At 40.8% G+C, this 26,430-nt stretch overlaps 1 protein-coding gene across 5 annotated transcripts in view; it reads right to left on the reverse strand.

Annotated features, from left to right (window-relative positions):
* mrtfab (myocardin related transcription factor Ab) overlaps positions 1-20,745 on the reverse strand; it is a 39,431-nt gene extending 18,686 nt beyond the window's left edge. For 2 of the 5 annotated variants that reach the window (XM_026177183.1, XM_026177180.1), the window contains exons 1-3: positions 20,436-20,745; positions 19,742-19,803; positions 15,994-16,179 (exon numbers count right to left, since the gene is read on the reverse strand). In XM_026177183.1, the coding sequence (XP_026032968.1) occupies positions 15,994-16,156 (163 nt within the window). In that variant the 5' untranslated portion in view covers positions 16,157-16,179; positions 19,742-19,803; positions 20,436-20,745. Of the gene's footprint in view, positions 1-1,653; positions 2,338-12,061; positions 12,811-15,993; positions 16,180-19,741; positions 19,804-19,886; positions 19,902-20,435 lie in introns of those variants that run through there. The other 3 variants (XM_026177181.1, XM_026177184.1, XM_026177182.1) reach the window with 3 other exon arrangements.
* Between the last annotated feature and the right edge of the window lie 5,685 nt (positions 20,746-26,430).

Genomic DNA, 26,430 nt, shown 5'->3' on the forward strand with positions numbered 1-26,430 from the left:
GATGACAACACGGAGAGTTGCGGTGAATACTAATCATCCTTAAAGTTCAAGTGAGAACAGACGGATAAAGGCTTTTGCAGCTTTTGCAGTTTGTGTCACTCATACTTCAGAGTAAGCAAAAAGCACACCGGGATTAATAATCTTTAACTGATGGCTTTTTTTTAATCCCTTTGCTTTTCTTTAGACTCCATCCATCTTCAGTCATTCTAACCTCACAGGAATGTTTTGTTTCATCTGCAGCCAGTCATCTGAGACTCTGGTCCATGCTCATAACGCTGGTTATAAACAAAGTGAAGCCTTTTTACTGTTGCACGGACCATACCAAATTAGGCTAATTTTTGATAGTATGTCACTGTTGGATGACTTCATTTTTTTGGAACGCCATGTTTTTTTGAGCCTTTTGCACACCACATCTAAATCCCAAACATGCACAGTGGCAACAAGTGTCACACAGTCATATTTAATACATCCCGAAATACTTTAGAAATAAGACACTACTGTAAAAAGATAAAAGCTGAAACTTGCACTGTAGGTGAAGTAAGGTGCATGCATCTCCATTTCTACGATCCACTTCAAACTTCCAATATTGGGATGTGGAGTTCTCATATTTGGGCTAAAATCTGTTACTGGAGTTTCCCTTCGAGTTACTTGCCCTAATCCGTGTGCAGTACGGAGGGCACACATCCACACAAAGCCATGTTTTTTGGCTCTCACATTCACATTAACACATTCTCAGGTTAATAAATTCCACGTTTTACCATCACAAATAAGTGCTGAACCCTCACTCTACCTCTTATCCTATAAAACTTTTGTTTAATCTATTTTTTTAAACGTAAACCCTAAAACCTAGACTCTAGGACTTATAAAAAAATAACAAAAGCCATTTCATTGCACTGTTGGTCTAAAACCCAAGCTGAAACTCACAAAGGCACCTGGACGTGTTATATTTATTTATTATTTATGTTATTTATTCATGCTTTTGGTTTCCTGTGACAAATGTGTTGCTCGCTCATTGAGTTTGGAGGCGTGGCTCTAGAGAAAACTACAACCCACAATCTGCCTGTTATAGACACACTTTTTGAACAGACATAAGCGTGCGCGCACACTCAGAGTGTCTTTATAGCTGTCTTCCTTTGAAGTCTGTACCTTTATGAATGCCTGGTGTGGAGCATTTATGTGACGTTTGTAAATTTGCACCACAGTTACAATATTCCCAAATTCAAACTACACTAGGGAAAGCTGTTTGTGAATGAACGCACGTCAACACAGTTCTTTCTTTAAACATATGCATGATTTTTTGGGGTGAACACTGACTAATTTTAAACATTAACTTGACCTTTTAAGTTGAAATATTATTTGGAAGCTTTAACCTTGAAGAACTGAGCAAAGCTATCCCGACGTCACAGGCCCGGCTGTCAGCACTTCCTGAATTCACAGTGGTCAAGTCTGCTCTATTGAAAGGGTTTATCAGAAAGAACCTAAAACCACTTCAACTTCCTTCCACCTTACACAAGCCAGTAAACTCTATCACTTATCTTTAGCAACACCCCATTAGCTATTTGTATTAGGCCATAAAGCCCTGTTTTGAAAATGTACAGTGAACTCAGGAACAAAAACACAACACAGATCTCCAGATCCGACTAGATTGCCCACCTTCTTTCAAGCTGTGATACACAAGTCTGTCATGATCCATCTTCAGTCCTTCCTTCTCCATGTCATCTCCCATTGGAGGAGAGTCCAGGGAGGAGGGTTCAAAGGACAGGCAATGGTTGGTGTCCAGCATTATCATTCAGAATAGGGATTGATTATTAGGTAAACATTGAACACCACGGTTTAAAGTAGATTTCCTCCCAAGTCCCAGATTTTGACCGTATTCCTGAAGAAGGGCACCCTTGACGTGTCAAAAGCTGTCCTCTCTTCTCAAGGGAAAGATGTGATTCAAATGCTTCAGAAGACTCCGTTCCAAGTAAACAAATATCTCCTTTTAAACCAAAATGACAAAGAAAAGCACAGCTACCGCCGTTGCCCTTCTATCCCCGGTGCTTCTTCTCTGTATCAAAGAAATCGATTGGGCTGTCTCAGCTTTGCTCTCTCTCTCCTGCCTCCTGTGCTCTACTTTCCTTGCAGTGACAGCCGGCGAGTCACGACAGCGCTGTTCTGCAGTTTCCCAGAGAGCCGGGGTAAAGAAATCCACAGGACGAGTCGTGGATAGAAAGAACAAGAGCTAAAGGGAGGAAACTGAAAAGAGGCCAGCGGCTGAGGAAGGGAGGACAGCAGTGAGCTCAGCAGAGAGATTCCCCAGTGAGACTGCTCTGATTGCAGCTCCTCCTGAATCTCACACACATGCAGGGAGACACACACACACACACACACACACGCGCACACACACACACACACACACACAGTGAGGGCTGCTGATAAAGTTTTCCTGCTCAGCTGTTGCCATTCATTCACAGTTACAAGCTCAGGGGGGCTCCAACATGAAAACCTGCTCCCTGTTCAACCCAAACACAGCAAGCTGATCAAAATCAAAGCAACAACACAGAAGATCGGCTCATAAAAACTTCCTCTGGCTAAACAAAACAATGACTCAGACAAGCTATGGACAGTTTTTATTAGACAGGTAGAAATGATTCCATGCACCATAAACGACCTTTGCCAAAGATGCTTGAGTAAATCTGATACCAGGATGAGTCACAGGCTGACTTTTGGAGTGGCTGATTTGATACCCAATCACAAACGAAATTCTGAAAGATTTTCCAAACGGTTTGCCCTTCAGGGAAGACAGCGAACACAAATCTGCACTCTTACTGGAAAAAACATTTTAGAAAAGCAACAACAGTCTAATTGGTCTGGTGCAACCAGCGACTTATCCAATGCGTCCTAACCTGGTCTTAAAATGTTCAGATTCTTCTGAAGTTCAGCACTACTGACCAAAACTGTCTGCTGACGGTAAACGCCGCCACGGCCACAGTCTCCCTTCCCCCTCAATCTGTTTTAAATAGCAGGGCCAGCTGGCCATAAGGGGGCTAAATACAGCTTGGTATCACCTGTGCACTCGCAGGGTAAGGTTACTCTGAGACAGGCATGCACATCTCTAGCTCCAAACACATACAAGAAAACTTTAAGCCCCTTTTCCTTGAACTAAATCAGTTTTTTATGATACAAAAGAAGACTTTACCATACATTCAGCACAGAGAGGCTTCAACTGCAGCCGGTTTAAACACCAAATTCGAAATGAACAGCATACTACACTGATATCACACAGGGCAGCAGTGCACCTGAAAACACAGACAACACCTTAAACAAACCCTGTCTGGTGACTACAATTACTGTGTGTTATGAGTGTGAGATTAAAGTCCACCTGCTGTTATGATTCACAGTCTGGGCAGGAAACACAGAAAAGACAGCACACGCTGGGATTAGGACATGGCTGTGTAGGCTGAATCTCAGCACTGCACACATCACAAACCGACACAGCATGCTAAACACATATTGGCTTATTTACACCTCCACAGCTCAAAATCATAAATCCTTCGTTACATTAACATTTCAACTATTTGTAACCAGCTTTCTGCCTCTACAGTACAGCCAGCTGTATATTTCACATAACTAAAAACCTCAGGGGCAGCGATTCCCCTGTAATAACAGTACTGAGCGAGCCAGTAATGCAGGCAAATATTTTATGGTTTTAAATCAGCTTGACCACAGTGTGTGGAAGGCACATTTCACAGTTTCCCAGGATTTACCCCACTAAATAGGATTATGTAGTAACCAGTAACCCACACTAATAGATGAGTTATGATCTTCTTTAGAATTACTTTGAATTAGTTGATACTAGGATCTCTATAACCACACAAAAAAACACCAAAGCACTGCAAACTCCAAAGGGTCTGATTCCAACGAGAGGTGAAAGCTTAAACTGTGTCCAAACTGTACCGCTGCTCGAGTAAAGTATTGGACTCTACAACCTTTGACCTGATGGGTGTTGTTGGGCGTCAGTACTTTCCACTGAAGTTATTTGGCCTTGGGTATTTTCCTTTATCCTTCACTAAAAACATTTCTGTGACTTTATAATAGAAAAAGAGACGCATTTTGTGAAGAAGACAGAATGATTTGAAGGTCTCACAGTTAGTCAGAGACGTCCACAAATTAATGGAGGGGAAACCTGAAAACACATTATCTAGTAGGAGTGGATAATCTGGTCTAAAGGTTAAAAGAAGAATATAATGTTGAACTCTTGAGTGTTTAATGTTGAAGCCTATTACTTCAATTCTGATCTCAAAGCCTGATTTAAGTTTTTATTTGAAAGTTCAAACTATAAGTGGTAATTCATATTTCTGGGACTTCCTTTGTTTAAAGACACGTGTCCGTTTCCGCTATTCTTTGTCCACCATGGTGTTTTTCGTTCGGTACACCGCCTCTCTGTGGTATTTTTAAGTCTTTCTTAATTAAATAGAAATAGCTGATTTCAGTCTGATCACAGCAGCTAGCACTGCAGCAGCCTTTTTATTCCAAATTCCCTTCATGACACAATCCAGAAGGGGTTTGTGTCTCCTTGTTGATTAATCACAAACTGATAGCAGACTGATAGCAGACTGACTCTATTTTATTGCCATCTTATCACTGCCTTGATGCCTCAAACTCACTTTGAAGACAGTAACTGACTGGGCGATTGCAGATCTGGTCCGCATCTTCAAAGCAATCATTTTAGGCAACGAGATTCCAAGTATGTTAATTATCGAATAAGAGTTAATGAATTCTGACTGAATAAATACATCCTTGGGAACTAGCGCCTCTTCCACAAAGTGGCAAAGACCTCACCTTACAAATTTGCCGTCAACTGGATTAACTAGAATGTTTTGGCATGTTTATTCACTACCTGACCACCACTGTTTAAGCTCGCTTTTAACTTCAGAGTGTTTTATTTAGGCAACATTTTACACCAAACACACATCAAATAGCTTGGGATTATTTGTCCAGTGCAAAAGGATTTACAACGTTATATAAAAACTAGACGCACCACAAGTAAATTTAAACTTGCGTAACATTATCAGCACTGAGCCAGACAAAACTCCTCACTTGTATCTTTTCACGATGTCCGAATGTTTGAATTGATGCCTTTCTAGTCAAAGGCAAGTTTACAGATGGACAAAGAATGCACTAAACAGATGAACTCAACAAAACCCGAGCTGCCAAGAAACTAACCAGGCCAAGTGACAGGCCACCGTAGGTCAGACCAGCCATTAACATTCCAGCAAGGAAAACAGGCAATTTTTTTCCCTTTTTACTTCCTGGTCTCCCCCCACCCACTCGCTCTTCTGTGGAATTTACCAGCACTGTTTCCTGGGACACACTGACATCAGGCAGGGGATTACTCAGCGTCATCCTGAACCGAGGAGACTTTTAGCCATTGTAGCCATGTGCGTAATCGTTAAGAAAAGACGTGGAATTTTTAACAAACCCCAAAATGCACCAACAAGGCTGAACTTAATCATTTACTTTACTTTATAGTTGTAATTAAAGTAGCAAACTCACAGGAAAAGGCAGCTCTTTACATGTTTGGGGATGAGGGAACAGTACAAGTCCCGGGTTTATCAGATGCATAATCCCTGACTGACCTACTGCTGAGCTTCAGCTTCACTCCAAAGAGGAATCAAGTTTTGTGCTTTTGTCAGCTGTCAGAGGTAACAAAACTTCAAAGACAGGTTATACTTTGCAACGTACTTATTTGGCTATTTCTACTGCAAAGTGCTACAGTCAGATATCCAAATGCACAGAATACTAATTGGTTCAATTAGCACAAGTTCAAATAGAATAATAAAAAATAAGCACAAACCTTTCCCTGATCCTAATCAGATATAACCCCAATATGATCTACCTGAAATACCACCGATAATCCTTAAATGTCACAGCTGGAGCAAGTCATAACTAGTCTGTACTACTGAGCTGCATCTTTACAGGCTGGTTTGGTTTGTAGCTTTGACTTTTCACATATACTTAAGGAGCTCAGAGGTTTGAAGTCCTGCCTATTTTAAATACTACTACTTTATTTGATTTGATTTCCCCACATGATTATTCATCAGAAGGCTGAAAGAGAAAATAAATTCTGCTTTTAAAAGCAGTGGAACTAATTAAGCCCACTCCTTTTAAACACAGTCAAAGGTTCTTTTGTTGACCAGCTTGCAGCAGCACCCCTCACTCTGTCACATCATGTCAATGAAAAGTAGTCTAAACGAGCTCTAATTGTATACTGTTGAAGGAAACAGAAGCATCTATAAGTGCGCGAGCACCGAAAGACCCACAAGCCAGCTGGCAGCTGTTAGCATCTGGTTCTGTGAACCTTTATTGTAAAACAGAAACGACTGGGAAAGGAGGAGAACGGGGGGTGGGGGTTCAGGTCGCGTTCAGCAAAATGAGACTTTCAGAGAAACAGAGGGAAAAACAGAGCGCAAGAGCAGCAGAAAGGGTGCTCCCAGTGCTGGGATGACAGCTTCGTAACACTGTTACATAACTCCAACATCTGAAAATAATATTTATTGTAACAAACCCCCTAACCTCCTGCCCTAGTTGCAGAGGAAACAACTTTTTTTCTTCCTTCAGATGTACAACAACAAACTCCTGGGCAGGCTGTCAGCAAACAAAGACAGAGTGGACACAAATTTAAAAAACTGTTGGACTGGGTGCACATTACAGCTCACAAGCATCTGATAGAGAATTTTTTTCTGGCTTGAGAAAGTCTTTTTAATACTTACTGATTGTATTCTTACAAGTCTCTTTCCTTCAGGTGCTCTTTAGAGTTTTATGGGGCTCTTTCTGCTTCATCCTCTCCTCTCCTTTTTCTGTTACTGTATATAACATCTAATAAAAGCCTGGCTCTTAATTTGCTTCAGCAGAGTTTTTATTAGACACAGACCTTTGGGGACACAGGTTTCTAGTTATTACAAGAGTTTAAGTGACATGCAGGTGCAGATCCAAGCGTACGAAACGACAGAGCTTCATAGACAGCTAGCTGCTAGTGCTACACATTCTTCTACCTTTGCTTTCAAGGAAACTTATCATTAGTCACATGACATATTTGCAGATGTGTCGCAATGCTGATTAAAAAGATCTATCATGTTCTATTACAAGGCAGATTTTTTACACAGTGACTAAACAGACACACAAAACTTTAAATGTGGTTTGCGTTCATTGCAAAAGCAAAAGACATAACACAAAACCATATAAACCTGCAAGAGAGAAATGTGTCAAAATGCAGAATCCTCAAATGACTTTGTAAAGTCTAGAACAAACTCAAGAAATTCAATCCAGCCACACACAGCTTTGTTTTTAGTCGAGTGTAGGAATGCTTGAGATGTGACATAACCTCTACGAGAGTTTCCCAATCTCTGCAGATTGGTGAAAGGTTTGATGTTATCGAGCGTTGCCAACAGATATTCTTGTTTGTGCAGAAAGACAACTCTGTTCTCACACTTACTGGAACTTAAAACAATTTTACAGTTTATTTAGCCAAAGAGGTGACATGTCAGGGAGAAAATACTTAAGATTTGTCATTTGTTATGACAAACGTTGGTGGTTCTTCTTTTTGTGTTTCACATATAGCTTTAATAATGTATGCTAGGCACATCCTAGCCTACAGCCCTGATTTTTGATTCTTGTGACTCGTGTCTGAGTCATCCTGATGAAACAGGAGTCCTGCCAGTTCACGGTGACCTCTGTTACATTCATCAGCGAACACTAAGTGCGCCACATTTGGTGTTGGCAGGTGAGTCACAGGCTAATAGGTCTTCTATTATTCAGAAACACCAGAGCACACCGGGTTGGTGATGATCATAGAGCACATGCCTTCTGTTTGTGGGCCTACTTGTTCCCACAGCTTGCACCTGTGACAGCAGGAGCTTAAACCTTCAGTTAGCTGCAGGAGTTTTTGAAACATGACACAGTTTTTGTCTTATACCTCTGTACACCACTACAGTGAATTTTAAATCAAGCAAGGCATGATTGAAGCGCAGACTTTCAGAGGCTCAAAAAGGACAATTGATAAAAGATGTTGAGTGGATTGCTATCATTACAACTCTAGATATAAGGTCTAAGGAGATGTGGATGCAAATGAAGGTGACCATAAAAAGGCTGAAAAACACAATGCAACTGTTCAGATATTTATCTGTACATGTGCAATTCCATCCAAGTGTAGCAAGTAGGACAGAAATTACTGTTTAAAAATCATAATTATTTCTCCTGCTTGCAGCTGGTTAACAGACTGTCTTTGTTCAGGAAGTACTAGATGTAATAGATTAGAGGAAAATGTGACCTAAGCTACGTGCTCGCCAATTCCACTCCAACTTGACTTTTGCCTTCCCAAAAAAAAAAAAAAAAACCCCAAAAAACCCAACACATTCTGTTTGGTAATAATACACTTTTTCACATTGGTTTGGCTATAATTCTGCCAGACTGCCTTATAATGCTGATGCTAGCACAACAGGCAATAATTTAACAGTGTAGCATGAGCAGTTTTCTCAGTCTGTCGTGAGTAAACTCAAATTGTTCAAAAATCTTGTCTCTTCTTTGCATTGCAGTCATTTTAGCAAAGATATAATGTATTACTCCTAATTCTGCATGAACTGCTGGGTTCATTCAACTCTGTTTGCATACAAGAAGAACCAAAACACAGCACAGTAACCACATTGCCATCTAGCATATTAGGAGGTGTAATTACAGAGACAAAGACATGTAAAACATGTTAAAGTGTGACGCATGCAATTCTTTTCAGATTTTAAATTAAAATAAATTTGCAGAAAAATAACCTTTTTCTTTTATTAAAACTCCTAGAAAGAAAATTTGAACAGGCCAAGAACTGAACTGTCAGGCCAGATTTTTCTTATAAAAATTGAAATCAGTAGTTTTCCATTGTTATTTTCTAATTAATTCACATCCAGTTTACTGAATGTATTCAATACCTTTTAAAAAAAAAAAAAAAAAAAAAAAAAAAAAAAAGGCCATTTTGTGGTAGTTCGTAAAGAAAAGGAAAGATGTAAAGATAAAATAAATTAGGAATTTGCTGCTGCGTTGAAAAACAGCAAGATTGACTGTCACGGTCCATCCACTCATTCATCGTCTTAAACCGCTTACCCAGTATACGATGACAGGCTGGAGCCTGTTCCACCTGCCACAGGGCAAGAGGCGAGGTACAGCCTGGCCAGGTTGCCAGTCTATGGCAGAGTTATTATTGCATAAATAAGATAGCCAGTCAGTTTATTTCCCATTGCACTGGGATTACCTTGTTTCCATATTTTACACTTCCAGTTTTAAGTGGATAACATTGGGTTTAGTATGTTTGGTACCATGTTAGTAATATAGTATTATTCCAATACTATTATTCCCATACATGATTACAATTACCCCTGCCATACAATGCACAACTACTGCAGTAATGTGAAGGCAGCACACATTCTCATTAATAAAGCACTCTATTGCCTTCATTTTCTGTCTTGCTACTCACAGCACCAATTATAAATGTGCAAATGTGTGCTGTAGCTGTGCTCAAAATACACACCGCAGCATAACCGTGTTTGTGAAGCAGAATATCAAAAGGTTTCATGTTGTACACAGCATGTTGCATTCAAGTGATAAAAAACTGATATTAGCTGGGGTAAATGTGTGTCCATCTGTCAGCTTTGAAACTGAATTGCACGTTGTAAGATGTGTGCTTGTGTGTCTTTAAAGATCACTGAGCTACATGAGTGGGCTTGTACCTGTGGGTGTGCAGGCATTGTGTTCTTGTTGCTACGAGCAGACCTGCGAAGTGCTTTTATTTAGCTTTAGGCAACAGATCTGAGTGAGGTTTTTTTGGATATGCTCTCACACTTCTCATTATCTAACAGGAATTTGCAGGATTGTAAATCAAAGATGTATGTGTGTGTCTGTGCTTGTTCAAATACCATGCTCTCAGGACACACAGTCAAAAAACATTTTTTTAATGAAAAAATGGAAGCCTACCAATTCCCAGAAGAGCATGTCCAGATTCTGACAGTGACACCAGTTGTGAAAAGTGTGTGTGTGTGTGTGTGTGTGTGTGTGTGTGTGTGTGTGTGTGTGTGTGTGTGTGTGTGTGGGTGAGTCACGGGTAGCCTGTGGGTGTGTGCGTGGTGTGCTGGACACACTTAAGATCTAAGCTTCTTGCAGGACTTGCCTGTGTTGCATAAATATTCTCCTGCCTGTGTGTTTATTAGACTGGATGCTGTTTACATTCACCAAAAGCTACGACATTTGGTGTCCCGTTGTTTGGACTCAATCTGTTTTGCCGTGTTGCTAGGAAGCACAGATTTGTGCTGCAGTTTCATAAACTCCAATGTGCATAGATCTATCTATCACCACATGCATAAAGATATGAAGCATGTCCAGGGAAAATATGACCAAAAGCGTGTTGTTGCAATTATGTTGTATAATTTCATGTGTGTTAATGATTTTTTGGGAATTACGGAGAATACCTAAAGCCATGAAAGAATTACTGTTATAAAAGAAAGAAGACATGCAGCTGGATTGTGTCGGTTGCAGCTGTTTGCAGGGATAAGAGTAAAACAACTTTTCCTTCCGTCCCTCCTCTCTTTAATTTTTATATTTTTTCTACCTTTTGGAATATTCAGTTCTTTCTGCATTTCTTCTTCTTTCTTTCCACGTTTATTCCTTCGCTTTCTCGCCATCTATCAGTCCCTCCATCCTATTCTTCCCTCTCCTTTTCACTCCTACTCTCAGCTTGACAGAATGATCTGGGGTCTCTGCTGCTGGCAGCATCCCAGTAGGTTACATAACAGTACCAGCAGCCTCCCCTGAATCACTGCTGGGCTAGGCTTGCCTCAGCAATGATAAATATCCTAACTACTACCCAAAAGCATGAGTGTCTGGGATCACATTATATTCACATTTTTAATTTTTCACACTGATCATTTCAGCCTCATGCAAATAAGACCCTACATCCCAATGTAATCTATAGCCCATCATGTGTCGAAGATGAAGAAGCATGTGATATTTATCTGTCTTTGTTTACAAGTCTGAATGACACGGGGATGCAAATCCAAAATCTCACTTCAAGGAATTTCAGCAGGAGGCTATCAGCTCCACTCTTACATTTCACCCTTTTCGTGACCATGTTTTAGCAGACAACCTCTCTTAGTCTGCAACTACCTCTAGTTTGTAAAGGGGTCATTTGCAGTCAAGTCCTGAAGGTCAAAATGGTTTAAGTGACCAGAAAGTACAAGAGGTTATTTAAAAACATGGAGGCTTTTTCTGGATCAGACAGTTTGAACTCGCCTCTGTGCCTGTAACAGAAAATTCTGCAGGTTTTAAATTCATAGCAAACATTGCAGCATCTAGTAGTTGCAGGTATATTGCTTCTTCAATCAGCTGTCAGCTGCAGACAGCGCTGACACTGTCTCATTCCATTTATCATTTAAAAACCTCTTTCTACTCTGAGTGGCAGTAGACGTAGTTTACATTGTGATCTGGAACAATCTGTTCTGACTGAGCAGGTCATTTCTGCTTAAATCCAGAGCAAAATCAGTGACGCCTCTAACCTAATTTCCCCCCAGCCTCAGTCTCCATCAGTGAGCCCGGCATATGCCTCTATCCCTCCTCTCTCAGCTAACCTCTGACTCTCCAAGTTCGCCCGGATCCTGGCCCACTGCCTGCAGTCACTCCTCGGGCAGAACTGCTGCCCTGGCTGGATAGTTCACAGCTGCTGAGCCTTCCTCTTCCCTCTTCCAACCTGCACAGCTCCCTCACCCCCTAACTTCCACTTAGGGCACACTCTACAAACCTGGACTCACAGCCCCGCCTAGCTTCTGTGCCCTGCGGATCTAATTTACACACATGTACTGCATACACATGATTATATATATCCAAAAGGTTGCAGCGTTGCAGCTAAAATCTAAGGTGGCACTTTGCATGATTAAAGATTTCACATGTATTTCACCTTAAGGTCCATCTTAAGGTAGACCAAACTTTCAATTGTTTCCTTAAGTTTAAAACAAAATGCACGAGGACTAGAGACTCAAATGGGCTTTACCTGACTGGATAGTCATATCCCTCTGCACCATGCTGAAGGGAGACTTCACCTTCCTGGCAAGATTATGGATTCATATTCCAAAGACAGCCAGCGTTGTTCATTTGAGAAAACACAGGAGTCTGAGGAGAAGTCCGACAGCAGAAAAGCCACAGTAATGCTGTCACAGGGAGCTGGTACTCCACAGGTACTCCACCTCACAGTCCTTTTCTCTGAACTGTCTTGTCTACAAGTGCATGCACGCCCCAACAGAAAGGGCGTGTGTAGGTCTGTGCGTCTGTGTCTTATTGCTCCCTGGATAAGAACAAGATCCACCCATACACTGTTCCGTGAACGAGTTTTAAGCTCTTCTTAAAAAGAAAAGGGAAACTTTTGGTCACTCCTCTGCACTCTAAAACAAGAATAAAAACAAGCCGATTCCAAACCTCACCTCCTCAAGTCCAAGTGACACACCCCCTCTTCTCTTCCTTTCCACTTTCCTTCACTATCCTTCTGTTCCCTCTCTGGGAAATTATGCAATACAGCCATTTCAGACATGACCTCCCTTCTTCCCCCCGCTCTTTACGACATCCCCATCCTCCTTCTCGTGTTGCTCTCGCAGCCCACACTCAAGCAAGTTTTTCCAGCTCAAAGTTTCAAATGATCTCAATTCCATTATCATAGCATAACCAGGTTTTTTGGCACAGAAAACCTCAGAGACAAGTTTGCAACTGGGAAGGCAGGAAATGTAAAACGCTTTCAAGACTAGTCTTGGTTTATATCAGCCTTCCACCTTAAAAACAGAGCTGGCTCCCTATTCTTCTCTCTTGCATAAGCATTAATGTATACAGACCTGACCATCCTGAAAAACATGCCACCTATCTCTACGCCGTGTTTAACAACAAATGTCCCAGCCTTCATCCAGTACAGTTAGCATACTGTACAACCTGGTATCAGAGATAAAGCTTTGCTAACCTTCCCAATGCAGGTTCTGCGCTTCCACTGCAACACATGTGCGTGTGCAGAAATGTGCATGCAATCACACGCAGTGCTGTAAAGGCATCTAGATAAGCTGCAGGGGTGTCTGCAGCAACATGCTTGCTCCTGGCTACCACACTGAAGTGTAAGGAGAAGGCCAAGAAGAGCAGGGGTTGTTTAAATAAGGGAGTGATGGCCTGAGGCTGTGAGATGGTGAAGTAAACAGGGTGTTGGGACAAGCAGCCACAGAGTCACTCTTAAATACTTCCGTACCGACATAAACATATTTGAAATAATGTTCAAGAAACACGAAGTTTCTTATCTTATTGCTTTCAGTGCACTCTAAAAGTTAGCCGTCTACTGCCTTAACTCTGTTTTCCATTGTACTTTGTAACTCAGATTTTTATTGTATGTGTTATTGTGCATTGTTCTCTCCCACTGTTGATTTATAAATCATTGACTGATCCAACCTTGCCTAACCTTCATCTCCACACAAATCAACACCAAGTCAACTAACTTTCCCTCCAAGTAAATGGGTGACCAACGCCCAGCTGGGAACAATGGCCAATATGGCTGAAAATTCTGATATGGCAAGATGCATGTGTGAGTGTGTTTGACTGACCTTCTAATACATTCTGGAAACAAATGTTGTGGACTGATGAAGCTGAAATAGATTTTTTGTGGGGCTCTATGATCAAAGGTAGGGCTGGGCTATCAGCCGATAGCTTTCATTTTGTTTTGTATTATAAATTAGATACTTCCTCCTTCCTTTTATAGCCCTGCGCTCACAGCCATCCCTATAAGTTCAACCTTACTCACAGCTTAGTTCAGCTCAAGCCAAGATGACAGAAAATGAGTCTTTGGTCAGCAAAATCTTTCTAAAAGGCATAACAAGGTTTCCATAGATAAACACGCAGAAGGATTATTAGTGTTTGACTACAGCCGCCTTTGCTTCCACAAGATCTCAGATGAGTTGGCTTCAACTCTCCCCATAGCTTCCATTCTGCCCTCCACAAGAGCACAAGCCCACTTTATGGTTAAAAAACACCAGCTAGTCTAGGCATACTCCCTACCAGATGACCAGCTGCATGTCTTCGCTTACAAAGTAAAATCCACAATGGACTATTTCAAGAGGTGCAAGCTAAAGGTTTTGCCATTTCCCTCATAGTCCACTGAGGACTATGGACATAAATAGCACTGCATGCAAGATGGGTCAAGAGAGAGCAGAAGCCCTTTGCAGAAAGAATGGATGAAAACTAGAAGAAGTCGATGACTCTTAGCTACAAAAATGTTTTAACAAACTTTGACTTTTGCTAAGTATTTTCTGGTTTCTTTTGAAACTGTAACAAACGGATACGTTTTTAAAGAAATTCACTAGAAAATGTTACTTATACCTTTTTGGAAACAGCTCAAGTTTTGCTCTCTTAGCTACCAAGCATTTTCTTGACACTATGCCACTAAGCGCTGCTTCACTTGTAATTTAGCATTATGACCTTAAACAAATCAAAGACATTAATCCAGCAAACGTAACCTTTCCACTGTGACTAAAGGAAGATGCTCAAGTAACTCAGAAGAACAAAATACTCCAAGCTCTATCCTAATTCCAGACATAAAAAGGGTCTACAGAGTGTTAACTCCACAGAGCAAACATGCAGCACACTCTAATCTACTGTAGCGGGAGGTCAAAGCTGAGGAGCAAGCCAATTAGGCACAGAAGCTTCTTCACTCCCTTCCTTCTGGAGACTTCAGTGCACACAGTCTTTTACATACACGTAGTACCACGTCAGAACTTAAATCTCGGTCTCTCGCTTGCCTTTAGACGCCCTCGATGGTGAGCTAATCTCTCTACTGACTAATGACCAAGAGGTACAGGCGCATCTGACATTTAACTTCTGCCTCCCAGACAAGTGCTTTCCACACCTTCCACGTGTCCTCAACTTACGTAACATATTCCCCAAGCACACCTTTTCTTTGCTTGGAGGATTTTATGTTCACTTCTATCAGGCATGAGAAGTGTTCGACAAAATCTTAACTTGGGGCAGAAGCAAGAGTGCTGCTGTCAAGCGTTTCCTACACATCATCCTAGAAAAAGGACATTTCTGAAAAGCCAACAGGGATAACTGTAAATGCAACACTTATTCATTTTGACATAATAGTAATGTATATAATGGCAAAAATCTAATGGCAGAAAAGCCCAAACAAACAGTGTGACGCTACAAGACAACAGAGGGACAAAGTGTTTTTAAAACTGCTTTACAAAAACTCGTGGTGAGAGCCAAGAGTCAGGCAGTAGGGCAGAATACTACTTCATCAAAAATGAGCAGAAAACATACATGTTGAAAAGCAGCCCTGCACATAAGCGTGAATTTTTACAGAAGGACACAATTACTGAAGCAAACCTGGTGTGACATGCTCAAAGGAAGTGTTTATACCACGTTTTTACGCCAGAAAAGTTGTTAGACGCGGTGGCTGCAATATGACTGGGGGGGTCAGGTGGGTCTGTTCACTAAAATTTAATCTTGCACTCTATCAAAGCAACGCTTCCATCGACTATGTCACTAATTGGCGTTTCAGAAACTGCAGGGCTGTAGCACAGAAAGAGCAGGCAGAGGTAAGTTTATGAAGAGAAACTGACGTGTTTAAACCACAATCTTACAGATCTGAATCGCATTTAACTCTGTTTACATGCAGCTGTGATAAAATACTTAGTGTGTGATTTAATCAAACATCCTGGCACAGTGAATGGTAAAATGGTATCAATTCATAAAAGCTGGATTTTAGAACCTTTTTAACTTCTTTATCGTTTTGGAGAGCAAGCTCTTATGTGTAAAAACGTCTAATTAAAATAACAGTCGTAGCTTTGGATGTATTTGTGCCACGTGAAAGATGTCTGCTGTGGTTTCTTTATCCAAAACCTAGCATCAAACTGAAGCGGTGGTGGCTGAAAAACACAAAGGTCATGCGCGTCACTGTCTCACCATTCTTGCGCTCCTGTATAGGCAGCAGATTGGGAGCAGGCTGAAGGGAGAGCTCCTGAAGCTCGCTGGTCACGGCGTCGCTCTGGGGGCTCGAGGCCGAGCCTGGCACACTGGCAACTTCCATACTGCCAGGATTTGGCTCCTCCCCTTTCTGTGAGTCCATCGATGCCAAGGTGACAGAAAGACCTGGAATCGTTTTTTCAAAAGGGAAAGAGAAAGTGTAATGTCTCGTGAAATAATCAGAGGACACAGAGTAGAAAGCTCCATATAAAGGGACAGTGATTACTGCAACTAGTGCATATGTATGCAGTTTTTATTTAGGAATTGACCAAACAGGATTATATATACACACACATCTATTTTTTCCATTTTTTTGTAGCATGTAGCTCTACACAGGAAATGAATAAACAAATTAAAGTGTGGCTCATAACTGAGTCAGTTTGTACTTTTCTGAGCTATACTGACTATGAAGCGCTGTTGCAACATGAATAATATTCCCTTGGTCTAATTGCTGAAGCCGCAGTGACCTCCATTCTTCCAATTGCAATTCATTTCCCCATTAAAAACAAATCTATTAATGAATTACTAAGAATTGGATTTAAGAAATTCCAGTGTTCAGCTTGTCCTTTATGTAGTTAGAGGAACCCTCAACTATGCCACGCTATAAAAACAAAACAATACTCCAGACATGTTCACAGGCTTTGACAAGTCTGGAAAACATAGTTCCAGGAACCTGAGTCCTAGTCCCAGAAACCGTTCAGTCTGACTGCCTGTCTCTTTCATACACAAATAACTTGGGAAAGAGAAAGAATGCTGGACTGTAGACCAGGGATTAAATCAGCCATCACGGAAGAATTTGCATGTTTCAGCTTTTACAACTGTTGCTGTGGCCGCTGTTCTAAAAAGGCAGCTTATGTTTTGTTTTGTTTTTTACTTCTTAACAACCTCAGCACGATTTCCATACATTTAGCCTGGGTAACGAGTCGCCATCAGAGCTCGAGGTATCTCATAAAGGAAGCTATTAAAGAAAAAAAAGTGCCTGTCTAGCTGTGTGTTGCCTTGCACTTGCAGAGAGGCAAAGTCCCTCCTTGGGAAGAGTTAAAGTAACGTTGAACGTTGAGTTGAGGAAGTGTATAAAAAACTTAAATGCTTCCATATAGTCAATTTGGACTAAATGGAGCCTCGAGACAAAGAGTTCAGAAGACACTTCCCTATCTGAGGCTGCCCACTCCTTGTAAACCTGTAATGAGCAATGGGAATAATGCTAATGTAACCTAAACTAATGTGCGGGTTTAAACAAGCTAAACCTGTTTTTAGCAACATAAGCGTTCAGTTTAGCTCAGGCTACTTGGCTTTAGTGGCAAGTGTCACTATATAAATGCAATTCATTATCATATTATTAGCATGGATATCTTCTAATGTTTCCATGGAAATTTTATGCAAAGCACAAACACACAGAGCATTAAACTGCTCGGTAATGAGCCAAAAGTCGTACATCTCACTGACTTTTGAATAACTTTACTCCATTTCTGGTTCTCCATCAAGTTTAGGTGACTATTGCTGTGTTTACAGTGTGAAAGTGATGCAACAGGTGCAATTGTGTAAAATGTGCTCTTGATGCGATTAACACTTCATTGGCGTAATGGTTGGGGGCAAAAAAAATTCTTAAAATCGCTGTTGCTTTCTGACTGGCAGGTACATTTATAACAAACTGGTTAAGCGTGTGAAGAAGCGAAGCCTGAAGGCTAACCTTCCTGTGAATAGTCAAACCATTCAAACCCATGTAATGGAAGAGATTTTCCTGATTTGCTGGCACAAGCCTGGTGTAACTGGTTCCTTTCTCAAGCACTCCTCTGGACTGAGCAGGCCCGGTAACTTTTGACAGCTACTCGCTAATGGTTGTTTACAAAGGCAGGACCTGCTGCTGTGCTGTGTGCTGATTTCCCTCTTGCTCTCTGCAAATATGTGTTTTCTAGCTGTGGGGTTCGGATGGGGATTCTGTCATTACTGCACAGCGGGGCTGCAAACAATGAGGCAGTGTTGTCTGAGATGCTGCTCCTCTCGTTCTCTCACAATCAAACACAAGCTCACACGTCTGAATAGCGACACACTAACCGCACGACACTAAAGTTTCTCTTGATCTCACTGGATCACTGCACGTTTGATCGCGACAGACATAAAACATTTAGATAACATTTGTGTTCTATCAAATGCTATTTTTAAGTCAATTAAAACAGAGAGATAAAAAAAAATGTGAACCTATCAGAATGTATGTGAATAGTTTTACTTTTTATGGAAAATACTAATAATTTTGAGTTGTTAAAACTGGATTGAAAATCTGTCTTCTCTCATCTGTGGGGCTGAGTTTCCTCACAAACTGATTTTAATAAAATTTTTATCCATCTGAGAATACGAGCGGGTTCACATTGGCAGCTACTGTCCAAGATGGTAGAGTTGGGGGTTCAACAAATGGACAAGAGATCCTCTAAAGAAACAACTAAACATATTGTTCAGTCATTTATCTGGCACAAGGCTTTTACTCAGTAAGTATCTGCACCTTATGCAGAGCATCCATCCATCCAATTTTAGGGTCTAACCCAGCTGTGAAAGGGTGAGAAACAGGTCGCCAGTCTATCACGAGGCTAACACAACCCGCTTTTACAAATTATAAACCAGATTCTCTCATTACTAGTCAATGATGGACCTAATAAAATACAGCTAAAAATTAGCAAAATATTATAATTTAATATGATTTAATAAGATGACAATTATTTAAACAAATTATATAGCTGGTCCAAATAACCCTGTATCAGTGCGTATACATGTTACAGACAGAAATCAAACTGCATAAGCATTTTTTCACCATTCTGTCCAGCTGTCAAAATCACCTGATATTTAACAATGATTTTTTGACCTGATCACGCAAGAGATTTGTAATCATTTTACAGATGACAACAGCCAAAACTAGTCTATCTAGACAGCCTGACTGCTCACCCAGAGAAAACAAATCCAAAAACTGGTTTAGAAAGACTCAGAAAACCTTGACAATGTTGCTAAAATAACATTAACTCAATAATTGAGACTAAATCTTGTATTGTAATTGTATAAAGAAATTATTTAGAGCTGTATCTAAATGAGCTCAATAACAGCGTAAGCCAACATGATGAGACAAGCAAGATAATGCATGCACTTGCTTCTTCAATCTGATGTGTGATCTTTGTCTCAGTACACCACTCTGAGATGCCTATCTCCTCGACAACAGGTGAGAAAAACTGCGAGGTGTTATGTCTGCAGCTTTTGTCGATGCCTCACACAAAAGCTAGCTTAATACAATAACAGCCAGTGACCTAAATATCAAGTGTCACACATTAAATTAACCTCCAAATCACAAATGAATACGACAGATCTTCACAGTTGCCTCATCCCTACTTTCCCCAACAAACAGCTGCTGTTCAAACATGCATAATGTGCTATTCTGCTGAATAGTACATTCAAATGCTGAAACACACTGGAAGCATTCCTCCCTACACGCCCACACTAGCCTTTCAGATATGCATCATCATTACACTGGTACACACTGCGAGGCACACACGTCCTGACAGCCAAGGCTGTTTCACCATCAGTCACAGGAAACCAGCTACCAAGAATTACAAGAGCTTTTCAGTTCCCCAGCAAACAGGTAAAAGGATGTGGTTGCAACCTGGCTTATCATAAACTAGGCCAGATGTGAACAAGGCTTGTTGCTTACCTGTGTTACAAAATCTGGAAGGGGGGTTTTCCCATTTCAGGAGGACAGAGCTTTGAACGGTCCTGTAAAGCAAAATAAGAACAAAGCTTCAGTACAAATAGTCTGTTATACCCCTTTGCTCTTCTGATCCACTACTTGTACGTACTATGATGCTGAGCAGCTGTATCACAGTAACCAGGGCATGTGCAGGGAAAAAAGAAAAGAAAAAAGATCTACAATAGTACAAGACTCATGACAACTGATAAGATGGGCTAAAGAAATCCACGTTTCAGGAGGCCTTTCCACAGATGTCATGGGGCCGCAGCCTGCAGCTGTCACTGTCCAAAACACACAGGCATGCTAAGCTATTGTTAGCCTGTCTGGGTGGGAGTGAACCTAAACATTCAATACGCGAGCCAAAGTCGGGCTGCTATAGAAAAGCGGACACACGCGACATACTGGACGTGAAACGCTATCAACTACAACAATAAAGTATTTAACGCTGACACCGGCTTTAGCTGAAAACTCTTCGACTCCCCTGCTGACTGCAGACACAGACACCCCAAGTTAGCTAGCAACCGTTAGCATGCCATTACAACATCACCCCTAAGTGCCAACGCCTACGATCAGTTATCTGCCAGGCTGTTACTCTCGCTGAATAGAAATTAAGCTGCTGCTCTAAGTCCAAACCATGAATTCGTATTTTTATGCTTACTCATAATGTTCGCCACTTGTGTGTTGTGTCTGTGATGATAAACGCCTTTGGCATCACAGCGCCACCCCCGAATCACAAAGGAAACTTTAACCGGAAAACCCTCCTCTGCGTGGGACGCAGAGACCCACTTCCTTCGCTACGCCGTTCCCACGGGTTCAGCCCGCTTCGGTAACAGGAGAAATAAGAGCGGAGCTTTGCCCGCATATCCCTGTAAAACACTGCCTTCGCCACAAAAATAGGTATGCTGTTTAACTTGAAGTGCAGAATGTGTTTGCACTTCTGAGAACTGTTTCTGTCACACATGCGCAGTCTCTGTCTCCCTCTAGTGTTCAACTGCGTGTACTTCAGGACACACGGAGCTACAGGTATTATATAGGTATTATTAGGTATGTCTCCAAAATAAAGAAGCGCGTTTTTCTATGTGATTTTCACTTCGGTCTGATGTTTGCAATACTACAGTCTTTTTTCTTTGTAATATAATTAATCCAATAAAGTATGTTTTATGTGATTTTTAATAAAGAAAGCCAAACTGACATGCTAATTCTTAGTTTGAAAGACAAACAGATGCATTTAGGTAAAAGTAAATAAAAAAAGTATTTATGGATGTGTGTAATGTAGTTATTGATTCAGATTATTTGGATTTATATTTGTAGAGTATTCAGTGTTTTATTTTATGGTAAAGATTGTTCTGCAAACCAAATAAAAAATAATAGGTCAATTTTTATACATAGCCCCGGATTTTCTGTTTGGTGCACTTAGATTTCTAAGTCTGGATTTCTATCTAGCTTTCCTTTAAACTTTATACTTATTAGCCCTCGGATTGCCATTGTAATTCAAATAATGGCTGAGAAATCAAAGGAACCATAAATGATTTTATGCACCATTCACAGTTTTACTGTAATCACCACATGTACTTAAACAAAGACAAGCACATGCTGCTGGCAGGATCAGTCAGGTTGTTCTTCAGGTACCCACCCGGCCAGGAGACACCCTTCAGTCAGGGGCCCCAGATGGATTTTAAGTTCTTCCACTTTACCTTCAGTGTGTATTGACATTCAGAGGTTCATAGGTAATTGGACGACAATTATTTCAGTTTCATGGAAAGGTGAGGACTGTTCTGTTATTTCATGACAAATGAAGCAGACATAATATATGAAGTTGATTCAGAGTCTTGAGTTTATATTTTATAGGTTTTCACTGTATAAGGCTCCCTTCATTCCTGCAATGTGAGGCTACTAGAACTGGAGCCCCCTACTACAACAAAAACAACGTTACCCAAAATCCTCTGGGCCTCCTTACATAACCAACATCTCACCAGCTCCCTTTTTAAGGAGAACATAAAATATTTGACTTTGGATTTGGTTACTGTTGAACAGATGCTTAACTTGAACGCTGCTTTGTTCTTTTGTTTCTTTTGAAGATAACAAACTTTTTAGCCCAACAGCCCAACAACAGCCCAAGTTTCATCATAATGCAGTAGCTTTCCCACTGAGTTCTATCTTTCAAACTAAGGATAAACTCTTGTTTGCGCAGTTGTCTACAAGTTCAGTCCAGTCCTGTGGTTTCAAAACTGCTCTGCCTGACTTGGTTATGACTGTGGGGCTATTTGGAAAAGTTCCAGGTGTTGGTTTTTGTAGGGAAGGAACTAGAGTGCAGTTCAACCACGCCTGTTCCCACGTGGGGGGATAACTGAACTCCTGTGCACAGTGATGCCTGTTGAAGAATCTCTGATGTGAATTCATTCTCTCTTTGTCCTTTACAGTGACCGCTGCGCTGTCGGGAAGCACTGCTGGGTCAGCACAGTGGAACCAAGCTGGCACCAAATCAAACGTTGAGCTGGGCTAAAACACATTTGTAAGTGGGACGACAAGATATGCAGAAGTACTGATCTGGTCTTTTTGAACAGCCTGTTTAGCCTCCCAGTTGGTTTGTGGGTACTGTGCACTGCTGATCACATGTTTGAAACTGTATGTATCAGCAAAGTTTGGCATATCATCCGCTGAGAACTGTGGGCCATTGCCAGTCCTTAAGATCTCAGGCACCCCGTCACATCCGAACATGGATTTCAGATGGACAGTGATATCAGGAAACTTTATGTGGTGGAGGTTGGCCATTTCAGCATATCATTTCAACAGTCCACTACCTGCAAGTACATTTTCCCTTTGATTGTAAACAGGTCTGCCCTCACCTGGGTCTCTCCAGTAGATTTGTTGGGAGCAATGGCTCATTTTGGCTCACACATGTTCTGCATGCATTTAGCTACCCCTCATGTAGCCTGCTGAGGACACTGTTTCTTAAAGCTGCAGGAATGACCAATTATGCTCTTTTTAACTAGAGGTTATCATGCACAACAAAGGAGGCATCTGCACAGTGCAGCTTTACCAAGCTTTAATGATCTGCTCTCTGGTCATCCATCCTGATACATTTTCATGACTTGGGGCTGTTAGCCACTAGCAACTAGCTGAGCCCGCTAGCCCTGAGCAGGAGAGTGCAAGTTACTGATCACAAATATTGGTTTCTCTCCTTTCTGTAGTGTTAGGTTTGTGAACCCTAGCATGCCCAGTGGTATAAAACCTTGTACAAGTATGGGCATCTTTTCTTTCTAAAGAGCTGGTTTTACATCTGTGAACATCACATTGAATACATGGTCAGGAATGACAGTCATATCAGCACCAGTGTCAATTTTAAATGTGATTGTCCTGTCCTTGGGCTTTAGATTGCAGCATGTTGTTGCTGTCTGTCAATGTGTCGTCCGCTTCATCACCTATGCAGTACATGGAAATATTTACCTGGATGTCTTCCAAAATACTTTCTGCCAAATGCTGCCATTCGGCCAAGCAGATAGTGATCCAAAGTATACATATAAAACACAGAAGGGGATTTGTTACAGCAAAGGATGAAGACCGTGAATGTGTTAGTCCAAAAACGTCTGGCAGATAGAAGAACCGCATCTGAATAAAGAAGTGAGAGAAAAGTATAAGGAACTGCAGCAAAAATATGAAGACGGGAACGTACGGTAGAAAGAACGTGAGCATGACAAGAAATAATTGAAAAGGAGAAGGAAAACCTGGAGCAGAAGAATCAAGAGCTGCAGGAATGCTGCTTAAGAAAGAACATCCCAAAAAAAATGCTCCAGGGTTTTCAAAATAATGGCGATAGAACAGATGGAGGTGGAGCACAAGGAGAAAATGCATAGTAATAAAAAGAAAGAATATAAAGAAAAGGAGTTGAAGAAGAAAGAGAAAGATGACAGTTAAGGTTTGTGGAGCTGGATTCACAAGAATAAGAAGTGTTTGGGCAACTGAAGAGCAGAGGAGGCTGTCGCTTACTCTGCCTCCCTCCTTCTCTCGAACATTTCTCAGTCTTTCATTTTTACCTGTGCCTCAGGTTCAAGTTCTTAACCTTTACCTATTGTAAGTCTACATTTATTTGTATGTATTTCTTTTAAAACTGTATAACACGTACACACTTCTTGGAAATTTGTTTGCTCTTTGCTCTTGTAGCATTTCTCATTTTCATATCCTCTCTGAATACAAAATCAGCAAAGCTAAAAAGCAAGAGGAGAAGCACAAATGTTATTCCACAGTACACATGCAAATTCGAAAACAGACATTCGAAACTGACTTTTACAGTAAATGCCAAGTCATTCACCCAGCAGACAATGAGGTCTGTATTTACAGGTGAAGAACTCAGTATATTACCGTTACTAATTCACAACATAGACACCTGATCTGTGTCGCCAGACTTCATTTGTTAAAGTCAATGGTACAGTCATAGAGTTTCCAAATGAAATTGAAAAGGAACAAACCTTCCATTGCCAGTGGATTCATTATGGTGCACAGATATTTAAGACCTCAGCACTAGTTTTACTGGGACGGTGTTTGGGACATCGTTAAACAGTCCTCCAGGAACCCTAATAATCAACAAATACATTTCTTTATTTTGTACATAGGACATATATGACTTCACAAAGATTTTATAGTATGAAACTTAAGGCTGACTTTGCCAACCCTCCTTTTATGACATGGCATGGGAAAGTCCTGGAGTGTCCACGTTTTGGAAATGTTTTAAGAAAATCTTTCTACTTTATAACATATTTCAGTTCCATTTCCCCATTTTTTTCAATTTTAAGGGATTTGTGTCAATTAAAAGTGCATGAGGCTCAGAAAAGTGTGTTTTTAGCTGGTTTAATAGCTGCTACAAAGTTGGTTTCCACACGGAGGAAGCTTCAGTTGCTCACTTGGCAGCAGTGGTTGCTCATTTTCATGGATGTTGCTTATCTTGAACTGCAGCCTGAACCCACAAAGCTAAAGAAGATGTTGCGTAAAATTTGAAGTCTTTATTGTACTCAGTGCCTCTCTGTCTGTTCCTCTCCCCCTTCTTTCTTTTTTCCCTTACTCTTTTTTTACATTTCTCTAAACACAATAAACATTTTATCACAAAAAAACTTTGTTTGTTAACTCAGGGTTTCTCCTTCACACATCATTTCACTCTTCCTGCAGCACAAACTTAACGGATTGCCCTCCGCTTTAATCAAACATTATCAGAGGAACAGATGATAAAATTCTGTAAAAATTCTGATAAAATTCTATAAAGAGTAACAAAACAACACGTATAAAGTGAAAACTGTGTTTATTGGCTATTCTCGGTGATAAGCAAATATACAAATGAACTGATCAGCTTTCTAATGGGTGTAGTGTGAGCTGCAATTCCAGCAGTTTATATGCAAATCAGGAGGAAGCATGAAAATATATATATTAAGGTGTCCTCTGCTTCACCAACTGACTATGCAAATTCTTGTGACAATGCAACACACTGTCTGCGCTGCTTTTACTTTAGAGAGGGCGTCCTTTGGTGGGGTTTTTGAGGTACAGTTGAACTGGTATGTGTTTAACATCATAAATGTTGGTTTGACGCCTGGTGCTTGGTGGTGACTGCGAAAGAGTAGCTTCAAATCAAAATGCTAAATTAAGAGAGAAAACTCCTGTGTCCCTCTAAATGTCAGTAAAATAAATAAAGGGGTGAGACAGTTCTCTCACTTTTCTTTAATGAAGGACAACACAAGAAGGCCATCATGTTAAGACTGCTTCAGAGGCAGTGTTGTGTTTCACATCAATTGTTTCCTGTTAATTTGTTGCACATATTGCATATACTTTTTATCAAGTTTTTGTAACATCTTGATGCATGCTTGATCATCCCGGTAAGGAATTCCCAAAAAGATGATTCTGTTCATCTGGACAGCGTTTTCAGTGGGAGAAACGTTTCGTCGCTCATTCATTTTACTTCTTCAGTCTCAGCTGACTGCAAGTTTTCCCCAGCCAGTGATCAAGGAACTGACCTCACAGCCCATTGTTCATTCAGTGGTGCTAGTTGCAGTCATTGTGAAAAGGTACTGTTTATAAGGTTGGGGGAAACTGCAGTCAGCTGAGACGTTTCTCCCACTGAAAACGCTACATCCAGATGAACAGAATCAACCTCTTGGGAAGATTTTGTACCAAAAACAAATTTCAAACTTAGCCGTCCTATTAATTTGCTCAACCAGTGAACAATGACATAGGCATATGGCATTAGTTTGTTTAACTGAAATACTTTTTTTTTCTTTTAAGTTCCCACCAAGTGGAAAATATCTAACTTTTAAGCAGCTTAAGTATTTACAGACTGGCAAATTTTATGTTGTGAGACTAAATCAAAAATGACAAAGCTAAACAATAAGCTAAAGGAGGCTAAAGCAGTCCTCATTTGTATGACCCATTCATGAAGTAAAGTTTAAGAGTTGGAACTGCTTTAAGAAGACAGCAGGTGATGTTTCCTATGGTAAAACATATTTTCATACGTATTTAAACCCTTTGTGCAGCAGTATTGTGATGAAAAGCGCACTACAGGTGAGAACAAAGTGGGAAAGGTAGGCTTTGGCAGTCTCGGGGGAGGATCTGCTCCAGTCTACTGACGCAGGCGGTGACAGCAATATGGAGCCAGGGAGGCGCTACTGCGCATG

The sequence above is a fragment of the Astatotilapia calliptera genome, chromosome 8, assembly GCF_900246225.1.
Source record: "Astatotilapia calliptera chromosome 8, fAstCal1.2, whole genome shotgun sequence".
Lineage (NCBI taxonomy): Eukaryota > Metazoa > Chordata > Actinopteri > Cichliformes > Cichlidae > Astatotilapia > Astatotilapia calliptera.